Genomic DNA, 13,186 nt, shown 5'->3' on the forward strand with positions numbered 1-13,186 from the left:
CTCTAATTTATTTTGTGTTTTTGTTACTCAAGTTATAAACTGACCAATCAGATGGCTTGGTATAAGTGTGTGGTGAACATTCGAACATTTGACAGATTTCGTGTCGTCCCTTTTCTAGTGGTAGGGGTGTGGGCTTCTAATAAGATCAGTATTGACTGGCCCGAGTGGTTGCCATAGAAACAATGACTTAGACCGACTCGGATCAATCAATGCTTAAAGACGTCGTCTGGCTCCAACATGGCGGCATTTGTATCGTGAAAAAATGGCAACTGAATTGACTTCATTTCGTTGGATCTGGAAGTAAGCCATTTTTTACGTATGACATCACATTCCCTTGGTCCAGTTCTCATGCTTCCATAAATTCAAAAATGTTTATTTTATCACAAAAATCAAAGCCATTAACAAAACATTGATCTTTTTTTTTTTATTTATAGAAAAAAAACATCCTGTTGCCTGTTAATGTAAATATGGGGGTGATACTCACGATCAAGAGGCACTTCAAACGCTGACGTTACATGACTCAGCAGAATCAGCAGCACCACTCTGTAGTCCATTTTCAGTTGGTGATAAATATCCGTCCTTCAGGTCAAAGTTTACAGCCTATAATAAAAAGTGAAAAACACAATAAAAACATACATTTTTCATTCATTTAAAACCTGTGTGATGTGATTAGCAGATGTTAAGGATAAGATCCTTCAATCAGGAATGTTGTTTTAGAATATGAGAGCACACTTGAACAATGTAATTTTTAGAAACATTCAAAATTTTTTGATCTTTCTAGTCATGCTAGGTTTCCAATACAACTCTGACAACCAACCAATAGGATCCCAGACCACGCTGACCAATTTTTTTGTTTGGATATGTAGATCCAGACAGCACTACAAAATGACGCACAGATTATGTAGTGAGTAGGGAAGGAATTCGGACACAGGTCAGAATTCCAAAACTGAATGCCCACGAAATTTCCCAGATGTCTCTGCGCAAACCCAGTGTGCATCGATGCTAATTAGATTGAAAAAAACATAGACGTCAATGCATGGCGTTTGAACATTTTTTGCAAAAATTAAATGTATTTTAATGTTTGTTTGTTTTTCAAATAAACCATCAACATTTTCATCACCAGAACACAGTGGATTCATAAATATTTGTTGTAAAAATGTTCTAATTTGTTAGGTTTTTACTTTGTGGAATCATAATCACATTTTAAAACGGAAAAAAACAACAACAAAAAGTTAGCATGCTGTCCGAATTGCTTTTAAAATCCAGGCCACTAGATACCATTTATTTAAATATACACATTGTGTGTCAGAAGATCCAGAAACCCATGTTGTAACAGTAAAATGTGTCCAACACAAAAGGTCTTCACCTCTCATCTGTTTGCTCAGTTGCTGGACAGACAAGTAAAAAAAAAGTATGAACTGCAGAAAAAAACACACAAAGCCTGGAAATAAAAATAAAATTAGAGCTGTTCAGCAAAAACAAATCAAATCCGTGTTTTTTTTTGTTTTTGCTCTTGTGTCGTTATATCAGAGCTGGCATCATATTTTAGCATCAAGTTCATTTCTGTGTTGTGTGTGAGGTCCTGTGTCTTTGTGAAATGTATCGGAGGGATTCGATTTTTTGAAAACCTGTTATTGTGATTTTTATGTTTTTTATGTTAGTAAACAATTAAAAACTGAACCAAATTATTTAAACACTTGAGATTATTTTAAAAACATTTGGTGTTTTCCTAATTTTGTTCAACACCAGCTGTAAAAATCCTCCCAAAAACGTCTATACATTCATAAACTAATGATTATTGTTTAGTTATGAATGAAAAAGTGCAGCTCCTTTGCTGCCTGCATGCAGCTTAATGTCTTATACAAACCACAAACAAACCACAAATGTAAAATAGATTCATAACGACGTGTTATGAATGTCTACAATGCATAAATAGTTAATAAAGAATGATATTATTAGCATACGCTGAGTAAACTACAGACACGCTATGACCCATTTTATTAGGGGTTGCGCAATCAAGGCTGCCCTCCGTGCGTTCTTTCACCTTGCAGTCTGGGCCATAATTGTAAAGGAAACATGAAAAACTCAACAGTTTTGAGTCTAAAAATTATTCAAAGTCTTTCATGTTAATTATATTTAGAGAACAGATTATAATTAGTTCCTCACGATGGAGAGGATAGTTTACAGGTGAGGCACTGGCCGAATGCAGAACTTTTTACACGTGATTTATCGGAATAGAGCTGTGAAGGCAAAAGCCTGGAGCCAGAGTGGGGGAATTGCACCACTTCAACACTTGACATCAAGCTTCTTCCAATTGTAGGGGGCGGACATGCGCTAGTAAGCAGTAAAAACAAAAAAGAAGAAGAAGCCCCTCCCTGCCGCTACCTGCATGTGCGCTGCGTGATCATCACCGGATGGATCCTTGTTCATGTGTGTAGGTACTTTAAGGTGGAAAAACTCCTCACTTGTTCTCAGCAGATGTGCAGTGACAGACCTGACGATGAAGAAGAGCCTCAATGCAAAAAGGAGCTTCCTCTGCAAGGTTGATAGTCCTGCAGAAGCCTGAAGTAAAGCAGTTCTTTTGTTCTTTATTTATAGACACACATGTGCACCGCTAAGGAGCCTCGTCTGGCACGTTGTTGCCTGTAAACATTTAGCATGTGAGTGCGTCCAGCTGGAAAACAAGACAAGCGCGATACATGCGTGCCGTGTGGATCGAGTTACTCCCGAACGCAGCGGATCATCAAGCGATGGGTCACTAATGCGCATGAGGAAGTTCACATGAATGACCCGCGGACATCTGGAATTATGAGTGCTTGGTTGTTCCTCTAATCTGCTGTAAACTGGCGCGTGTTCATCAGACAGCTTTGATTATGACACTGCAATGAATGCAAATAGTGAAATGGCCTGCAGGGTCACATGGTTGCTGGAGCCTATCCCACCTATTGTTGGGTGAAGGCTAGTTGCAGGCTTGTTGTTAGAATTGTTTTAAGTCTCTCATACTTCTACCAATACCTGCTTAGAAAGCTGATTTCATGCAGATGACATCTACACATAAAATCATTCAGTTTGTGTCAAAAAAAGGACTGAATGCTGCTTTTTTGAGAGTTGGTCAGTTTGTGTTCTTTGTCTTAGTGTCAACCTACTCCAAAGTTTCGCTTTAATCGTATATGTTTATATTAAATGTGTTCTAAAAGGTCAAATGTGACTTTATCCGGTGTCTCTGAATGAATACAACAGTTTTCCTTTGAAATGTCTTTGATTTGATTTACCTTGTTAAACCTTAAAATGTGAGAACCCAAACTTACCATAGTGGTACAGTGCAGGCAGCAGCAGGGTTGGTTCCCTCAAACTACAGTTCAAGAATGGAAATAGCATATCGGGTGTGTCCAAATTCAAGGGCTGCGTTCTTCCTGGGCTGCATTTGTAGGCTGCTTACATCACACAGACGCGACGAGACCGTCCAAATTTAACGATTCCTTAAAATGCAGCCAACAAATGCGGCTTTCTTTTTCCCGATTTCAAGGATTGGTCTGGTGTGTCCTTCTATGCTCTACACATCCCAAGATGCATTGCCGCCTGAACCAGGATGTTTTTTTTGTCATCAATGGCGGACTGTGAAGCGGGACCCGGAGTTGGAGATAATTACACCTTTACAGTTGGTACTTCCATGTATTAAAAGGGATGCCATCCATACGTCACAACCAAATCCAAGTCCCTAATTGGGCAAAGTTTGGCCTGGTTTAACTTGCAGCGCTCATTCAATAGCTGCGTGTTTTGTACATAGAGCCCGAAAGCTGTTGTAGAAGCTTGTGTAGCTACGCGCGAACAGAAGACTTTTAACCCTAGAGCACTATCGCCGTGTGATTTTTACCCAAGCAAAACTATTTATGGGAATTTCAATGTGTGGCGTGTCAAAGAGTCTGTGCCTTCACCTGGGAAGTCTCACATGTCCCAGGAATGGATGGTGTATCTTTTTATAGCGAAAGTGTTCTAGGGTTAAACATGGAAGCCCGAAATACACGTATACGTAGACTTTTCATTGGAAGTGGCCACTTCAGCGAGCTTTACTGAGGGCAGTGTGAACGTAGTTTAAGAATTCCATCTAGGCCTGCACAATATACCGCAAATTTATCGTTATCGCAATATCCAGCTCTGCAATATGCATACCGCAAAAGACTGCGAATATCGCAATAAATCGTAAACCTTAAATGTGTTAATACAACCTTAAGGCAGCTTGAAGCATTTAACGAATCAAATAAATCCCTTTATGCATTTGACCAATCGGATGGAGGCCTAATATGTTAGATGTTTGTCTCCTATGTCAACGAGGGTCATTTGGAGTATAATTTTTAAACTGTTGCAATGAAATGGGAATGATGTTTTGTTTATTTTGTTATATGTTTGTATACCGCAAATTATACCATTATCGCAATATCAATCTTAAATATCGCATATCGCGAGTTTTCCTCATATCGTGCAGCCCTAATTCCATCTATTGTCTAAACCCGGTTATTTCCTTTTGGGGTCAGGGTGTTGCTGGAGCCTATCCCATTCAATGTTGGGATTGGTGGGGCACACCCTGGAACGTTAACCAGTCCATCAAAGGGCCAAATAACCACAGACAGGAATTCAAACATGAAGCATATTCTTGGAGTACAAACACGTGTATGGAGAAAGTGTCCAAACTCCACACTAAAAGATTCTACCTGGTATTTGAACCAGAGCCTTCTCAGTATGAGGTGACCGTGCCAACCACTACACCACTGTCTTGGAAATTTACTTTGTGAAATTTGAATTGCGTAGAAAGAGTGACTCCAAAACTTCTTGGATGTATATAGCAGCTGTACCCAGGGGACATTCGTTCCCTGGCAGCAGTGGATACAGTTTATTTTTTGCTAAGAGAAACAAAGCTGTAAAGTATTGGGTTTTTTTCTGCCATTTTAAAGAATGATTAAAAGCTGGATTTGCCACAAAAACAATAAAAAAAAGCATTATTTAGACAGAGACATTTCTATTGTTAAGAAAACCGACTTCATCTACACTCGTAGCTGTCAGACATCACCCAAAATAGATTATTTTCCCCAGACTGTGGGCTGGTTGAATTCATGTGCCAGTACCTCCTGTCAGCAGCCTCAGACAGCCCTTATATAATCTGCTCAGCAGTGTTTTGCTGTCAGTTATGTCTCAGCACATTGACATTACAATGTTTAGCTAGCACACAATCTGCACACAGGCTGTGGACACAATATTCTAAGACGGCATGCGGGAGGTGTTTGTATACAGAGACCCAAGACCTTCAAGGTTCCTGAAGGTGAAGCTACCGGTTGCATCGCCTATCTGCAGCGAGTCAGAGGCAGAGGAATGAAACCTCATCTAGAATCTCATCCACCTGTGCTAGACAGTGAGACCGAGCTGATCCCACCTCGAGACACAGCTAATTGGGACAATGCCACGTTGGATGGGATACACTGCAGAATGCATTAGATCGCTGAATGCAGTAGATGCAGTTCATGCACACTAAATCTTTTAATCTTATTGTAAAAAAAAAAAAAATCTGGTAACACGATCAAATGAAATCTTCTAATTTAATTACAATAATGTGCCATAAAGCTGCAGTAGACATAGAAACACCCCTCCCATGGTGACATTGGTAGTGATAAGCTGTGTTGGGTTTTGTAGTGATCTAATGCACAAGAACATAGTGCCGCTAGCTTTAGTTTGTTTCTCCACCTTGTATTTTTGATCGCCCTTTTTAAATATATAATTTATAAAAATAACCCGGTTGGGAAAAATCGATCGGCTCAACTGTCCTCATTACGTTCTTCTATTTTTACGTTTGAAGTGGGTGACATCTCCAGAGATGACACTGAGCAGAACATCTCTAATGAATTGTAACTGACTGAATTTAATACTACATGAGCAGAATATGTCAACGCAAAGGGGGCATCTGTTTGGAGTCACAACAGGCAAAACTATACCAAACATAATCTAACAAGAAAATGTCAGCATTTCCATATGTCAACGATTTTGGCGTAATCTTCACTTTTGATCTAAAAACCTAACTTTTAATCAATGTAGGTTAAAAAAGGCACTCTTTCAAGCTTGTTTGTTTTAGACTCAATTGTACTAATGGGTTTCTGAAAGTGTTTTTTGAATATTTTATAGTTAAAGATGATACCATAGGGCAGTACTGTGCATTCAAGTGGAAGACATTACTGTGGCACCACTGTTCTCCAGAGAAAAAGGGACGATGTGTTGCATATCGGTTCAAAGCTGCTTTTTTTTCTGCGTCAGAATCAGCTGATCTACGACGATCGCATAAACGATCCAAGACTTTCAGTACGTCAAAGAGCGTGTGTTCTTTAGGTGTCGCCGGTGACGTCTCCAATGTTAAAGGGTTAAAGTCATTAGGACGTGCAATCATTACTTTTTTTCCCCCTCTTCAGCTGCCAGCATTTTCCTACAGCAAAGGTTGATGTGCAACATGCTGACATGAACCCAGAAGGCCCTCTGACCCTCACTCCACAAAACCTTGAAGCGGCCCGCTTGGTCACTGCACAGCCTTCAGTCACACCAACCAGAGACGACTGAGAGATGACAGGCTGATAAGAAAGATAGGCGAGGGCAAAAGGGGAAGCGAAGGGAGGTTTAGAAGTACGGATGGGAAATACTCTGCAGTCACACCCGATCATGGCAACAGAGATATTAATGAGACGTCGGCGGGGTATGTTTTTATTCCATCTGAGGCTGAGGATAAGAAAAGCTACCTCCTTCTACTCGTCTGATGAAATCAAGGGTTTTCTTGGTATGTCCCATTTGCAAGAACGGGTTCTCCAGATATATTGGAAGGTGCAACAGCCTGAGTGCATGACTGCTGACATCTGAGAAAGCCGACGCAGCATTTTTGTCATTGTTCCATTTCGGTTTCCCTTGGGGGGTTGGGGAGACGTGCATCTGAAGGTTTCCAGCTTCACCCGTGAACAAAGGGAAGTAAAAACGTAAACTAAAATGCAACACGTTGCTACAAATGAAACTCTAAACTCAAGTTACCGCGTGGAAACTAGAAGGTGCGTTCTGTAAGTAAATACACAACCCGTCTGCGGAGATTGTAACCTTTGTAAGGCCATGGCTCCAGGCAAGACCTTTACCTCTTTTCTCACAATGCTGATCTTTCTTTCAGTGAAGCAGACACAATTGCTTGTCTATTTGGACCTTCTCTTTATTTAGACAGTAATTTAACCTCGTAATATTACCAGGTTTTAGGTGAAAACACCAACTTTGACTTTTTCCTCAACCAATACATATGTTAATCTTCATTCTAGCGCTATCCTACAGTGGCCCTGAAGCGCCAAACACACCAACAAATCTTTTATTGCAAAAATATTTTAAAGATCACAACGACAAAAAAAAAAAAAAAAGAAAAACAAATGATAAAAAACTTGACATTTTAGAAAGCAAAAGAAAATTTCACACAAAAAAAAGTAAATTCCAAAATAACTTAACGGAAAAAAAATGAACCGTTTCGGTAAACACAAGTAATTTTCGAAGTAAAATGGTCAAAACAAAACACGATAAGAAACCTGAAAAAGGTAGGTTCTATGGGATATGGGATTGGATGATGATGTTTGATTTTTAACGTTTGATTTTTTTCAAATGCATCTTCTACATCTGCATAGTACTGATAAAAGTTATTATTGGTATGGAGTATATCCAGTGTTGCTTCATTTGAAATAACCTTTTGTTAAAATGATGGACAAACGTTATTAGTCAATAAGCCATGTCCCATAGTTCCTGCCTTCTCCGGTTTCTTTAAAAAATGAAAAAACATTTCGTAAAACGAGTAATTTCTAAAAATCAAAACGAAATGTTAAAAATCAGAAAAGGCAGGTACTATGGGACATGGCAAATTGGACGAAGACGTTTGTCTATCAAATCAACCGAAGGTTATTTGGGATGAAGCGATGCTAGATATCATCTTCCAATCAGCCAAGCCCTTAGTACCTACTTTTTTCTGTTTCCTTATTTGTTATTGTTAAATATTTGCATTGAGTGATTTGTTGATGTGATTTGCACTTCAGGGCCACCGGACTATTTTCTACAAATATAAACTATCGCAAGGTGAAGAAAAAAATCTTTGACTGTACTCACTGTACTTCTTGAACAGTAGGGATGCGAAAATTGACCTTCGTCACAATTCAGTTCAAAACTTAATGTTTGGGGTTTGTTTCGGTTCAATATATGATTTGTGTCTTACAAAACAATAAAAACCTAAAGATTCTGAAAAATATATTTGTTAAATTTGTTGATAAGCAAGTAACAATGAAGAAAAACCTTTCAGTTGGCTTTTATCAAGCAAAAGTAAATCCTTCGTACACACGTGTTTAACACTTTCAAGGTAAAAGTGTCAGTTTGCCGAAGGGATGCAGTGATGTACTTTTGGTTCATACTGTGGTTCATACTATGGTAACATACTGTTCGGTTTTAAACCACTGAACACACTCTATTGGTTCAACTTCTCCTGACACGTGGACTACCTGTTCGACAGCCTTCATATCTTTTTACACACCTGAGAATTATTTACCTTTGTACAAAACAACTTCACACAATAGGTGGATAACGTTGCAGCTTCCTAAAATTGAAAGTTAAGAGAACTGTAAACTCTCAGGTGAGGTGGTGTTTATAGTTAAAGGACAACAGTCTGAACGGCCCAATAGTACCATGTTTAATAATAACACGTGTCATAAAAGATGTTTTAAACTTAATATCAATGATAAATATAGTTTTACTGGACCACAATGGATGGACTGTAAAAGTCGGATGCTCAAAGGCCCTCTGGCAGTTGCAAACTGCTGACTACATCAGGCGCCACCTGCGACGCGGGAAGCTAGTGTGAAAAGGAGCTTTCACTACACTAACACAGCAATCAAAGGACGGAACTGACATACCCTTTGTGTCCAAAACCCCCTAAACCGGATCCCACTGGGCCGTTTAATCCAAACAGGCGTCTCCGCCTGCTTTAAACGCACGCACCCAGCAACATCCAAAGAGCCGTCCCACCCATCCAGCGCTTGCTTTGCTCTGAGGCTTTACGAAGTGCTGATGGTCAGCACGCGCCCGCCTCTTTCCGCTACTCTAACACTGGCCCGTGGGGACTATTGTCCTTCCAAACTGTTTACCACTGGGAGAATGCTGAGGTGGCAAGGCTGTAGGTTATCCCTCTGAGTCCCGGCGCCACCGCGCACATGAAATCACCAAAACGGATACAAGCAACCAACAATAGGAACATTTTAGGATCATTTGCTATTAACATTTTTCTGTTGATTTCACTTCAGAAAATGTGGACACCTTGTTTAAATTTGAGGCACTCAAACATCCTGAGGAATGTTGACTCTAACAGCAGTGCGACATGAATCAGCAAAATGTCAAAATGCTTCGACAAAGACAGTCCAGACAATAACAATGTATTTAGTATAGCTTGACTTTGTTTTGATGTTTTACAGGCAGGGGTCAGTTTCTGTAAAGTGAATTCCTGCACTTGCATGGCCTGGTTTTCTGAGTAAACACAGGCTACACATCAGTAGTGCTGTATTAAGATTTGTGATCTTGTTATGTGCAGTGGATTAGTGTTACTACTTAAACTCTTTCATCATATTCTAGTACCATTTTCTTCAGACTATAGGGTGCACTGGGTTATAGGATACATTGAGTGAATGTGGTTTGACTTAACTACCCAGAATGCCTAAAGGGGCCAAGAGGCAGGCCATTGGTCAAAGGGATGGATGGGAGGTTTTACTAGTAAACCATTTTACCAAAATTGTTGATCTATTCTATGTTCCCTGAAAAAAACGTTTGTGTGATTTTAAATGTATACAGTTTGAGACCATTTTAACTTTTTTCTTGACTGGAAGACCACAACTTGCTGTAAAAGCATTTCAAGCTATTTATTGGACATTTGGAAAAAAAAGGTGAAAACTCGAACGTTTTAAAACTTTTGGCAGCTGAATGTAATGTTTTCTGCACCCTTTTTTTTAAACCTCTGACATAAGAAAACATACCATGAATCATTGCTTCCCACTGGTGAACTGCATGTGCACCCACTCATGAGCAACATTTATGCTGGCAGAAGCCAATGCGATTCAGGTTTTACATATCAGGGACTGGGAATTGAAATGGTGACGCTCTGATGAGGATACCTGCCCCAAACAGAAGCATAAAAGTGAAGTCATAGTCAGAACTTTTCAGTAAAGTTGCTTCTCATCTGAATACTAAAGAAAAATCTGTGAAAGTTGCTAAAAATGAGTTTGTCAGTCTTTTTTTTTTTTGGAAATGTCAGTTTAATGGCTTAAACTGAGTACACACTGGGAATTGGATGCACTTTGAAGAATGCGCTAAGCACACTTTCAGCCTGAGGTGTTCAGACTGGACAAGAAAGAAAGGGCGTTATCTTCTTCTTCTACTATTTACTAGCCCATGTCTGCCCCCTTTAGCTTGAAGAGGCTTTGTGCGAAATGTCGAAGAGGTGCAAATCTCGCAGCACAAATGAAACAGAAACAGAAATGGTTCAGTTAATTGCTAGCATCTATGCCAGGGCTCCAGACTAACTTTTTTCACTAGGAGCACAGTGGCCCCTAACTGAAAATTTTAGGGGCGCAACCAGAAAATTTAGGGGCGCATACCGTAAATCAACATTCTAACCAAATCTACTAATTTCCACTGTATTACTAATAAATACTTTAATAATAGATGCAGAAATTACAATGTGCTGTTTCAAATTCAGTGTCACATTTTATTCTGCACTTTTGAAGATGCAACAAAACAAAAGCATCACTGTCATGACAGTACAAATTTATCTTTGTGACACCAAATAGGTGCAGCCAAGATGCACAATAAGCGTGTTTGAGATCACCCAGGTGAACTCAACGCTGCACAGATCACCTGGTGTGTGACATATATTTTTGTTTTTGCTCCAACATCAACTGTCAATCGAGAAAGGGGTGGGAGCAAGGGGCAAACCTACCCGGACACAGCTGGAAACTGAACTGACTGAAAGCTGCCCTACAGACTACAAAACAATGCATTATGGGACATGTGTCCTGATGGTTTTTGTAGTGGAGTGATTAATTAAAATAATTTAAAATACCAATTCATTAAAAAAAGGCTACATACATCACAAAACATTAAAATAATCATAAAATATATAATAACACAGATCATACTAAGGGGGAGAAGAATATTAAAACTAAATTGAATGTTAAGGACAATTCCAATTTCCTGTTCTCCTTCAGTCTTGCTGTAGACTCGCTTTCATCTCACAGCCCCCCCCCCCCCCACCCCCCCCGGTCTCCCCAACGATCTAGGCGAGCCGCTGGTTCATCTCAAACACGTCTATCGTTGCATTTTCCCCACGTATTTTCAGTGTGTCTAAAACTAATGTTGTTTTTGCTCGCACGTGTTTAAAGTTCAAGCCCCGTTAGCTGTCACGCATGTAGGTGTGGGACATTTATTCTCCTCAGTTGACCCGACTCCCGCGGGAGCGGTGTGCTGCCGTAACAACCGCGCAGGACCGTTTTATGCGCCGCCGTAACCGTAACCAAAACCTAAACCTTCCTCCGGTTCTGTGCGGCCCAGAGAAAAGTTCAGCACGGACTGCATGTATTTAGAAAATTACGAGCGAATAGATACGTTCTAAAGGAAAGTAAGGAACTCCTTAATGTGGTCCGGGGAGGGAGCTGTCAGGTGTCCTGCTTTCAAGCCCTGTCATTGTCCCGCCCCCAAGAGTCATATACCCCACTGTGATTGGTTGGTCAGCTTCGCGCACGACAATGAAAAAGTGTCATTCATACAAACTGGCGGGCTGCAGTAACATTAAACCTTCATATTAAGGCGGGGACCGCCAAATATCATCTTGGGGGCCGCGAGTTTGAGACCCCTGCTGTACACTCTGGCACTGGTACACTAGCCGCAGGTGGGAAGAACGAATCAATAGTTCGCTTGCTCATAGCTCAGACGCACATATCAGGTTTTGATATTTGTCTCTCCGTTTCCTTCCCACAGATGTTTACGCGCAATCGATTATCTCTAGGCCCCTCCCCCTACATGCATTTTAGCCACTTACAGTGGCTTTCCCTATTCTTCTCACACGCAGTGGCCGCCTCGCAGACAGGCATCACGCGAGAGTGTACGTGCTCGCGTTTCATGAGTATGTGCGCGAGTGTGTGTCTGCCTGCGTCCGTGTGCGCTTGCGTCTCATTAATTATTTCATTGATCATTGACGTGCCCCTTCCACGTTTAATGTATAAAAAATACGAAGGGTGGGGGAAGCAAATTTACTGGTCGCGCATGTGCGACTGGATGTAAAATTCAGTCGCACACTCTCAAATTTTGGTCGCAAAATGCGACCAATTGCTCGCAGTCTGGAGCCCTGTATGCAATGGCGAATATGGATTTCGTCATGTAAGGAGAGTAGCCTTGGTTTATCTTCATTTGAAGAACCAACATAAATGTCACCAGGCTTGTCCCCGTGTCTGAGTTCACCAGATAAACCACCTAGCCTCTGAGTTAGGTGAGTTTACCTGCATCACTACCAAATCCAAGTGCCTCATTGGTTTTGAGACAGTTTGACCTAGTTTAGCTGGCAACACGCGTTCCATGGCCACTCGCTTTGTACTTAAAGCCCGAAAAATAGCGGTATAAACTTGAGTATCTATGTGTGAATGCAAGATTTTGGAAAACAGAAGCCTAAAACGAGTGTTTATAAAGACTTTTCATTTTACTTTGACCGCTTGAACGCGTGTTCAGTGACCGGTCTTTTTGTATGTGTAAGTGTTTACAAAGACTTTTGATACAAATTGGCTGCTTGAAGGTGTGTTTTTGGCCACTTGTTTTGTACGCAGAGGCCGAAAACGATCTTAAAAACCTGCATAGCTATGAGTGAATGCTAGATTTTGAAAAGCAGAAGCCTGAAACAAGTGTTTACATAGACTTTTTATTGAAATTGGCTGCCTGAAGGTGCGGTCAATGGCCACTCTTTTTGTACTTAGAGCCTGGAAACGGTTGTACTTAGCTTTGGTTGGGAATTTATTTCATCAAACATCTCTCACTACAAAGGATCATCCAAAACAATATCTCAAGATTAAGTCAACTTAAAAACAGCCTTTATCTTCAGTTTCAAAGCTACACTGAA

At 40.4% G+C, this 13,186-nt stretch overlaps 1 protein-coding gene across 15 annotated transcripts in view; it reads right to left on the minus strand.

Moving 5' to 3' along the window:
- The window catches only part of nrcama (neuronal cell adhesion molecule a), a 63,055-nt gene that overhangs the window by 27,369 nt on the left and 22,500 nt on the right, over window positions 1-13,186 (minus strand). For all 15 annotated transcript variants that reach the window (XM_023952204.2, XM_078941485.1, XM_078941481.1 and 12 more), the window contains one exon: window positions 485-600. In XM_023952204.2, the coding sequence (XP_023807972.1) occupies window positions 485-554 (70 nt within the window). In that variant the 5' untranslated portion in view covers window positions 555-600. The remainder of the gene's footprint in view (window positions 1-484; window positions 601-13,186) is intronic.

This window comes from Oryzias latipes, chromosome 23, assembly GCF_053564925.1.
Source record: "Oryzias latipes strain Hd-rR chromosome 23, Olatipes_Hd-rR_3.1".
NCBI lineage: Eukaryota > Metazoa > Chordata > Actinopteri > Beloniformes > Adrianichthyidae > Oryzias > Oryzias latipes.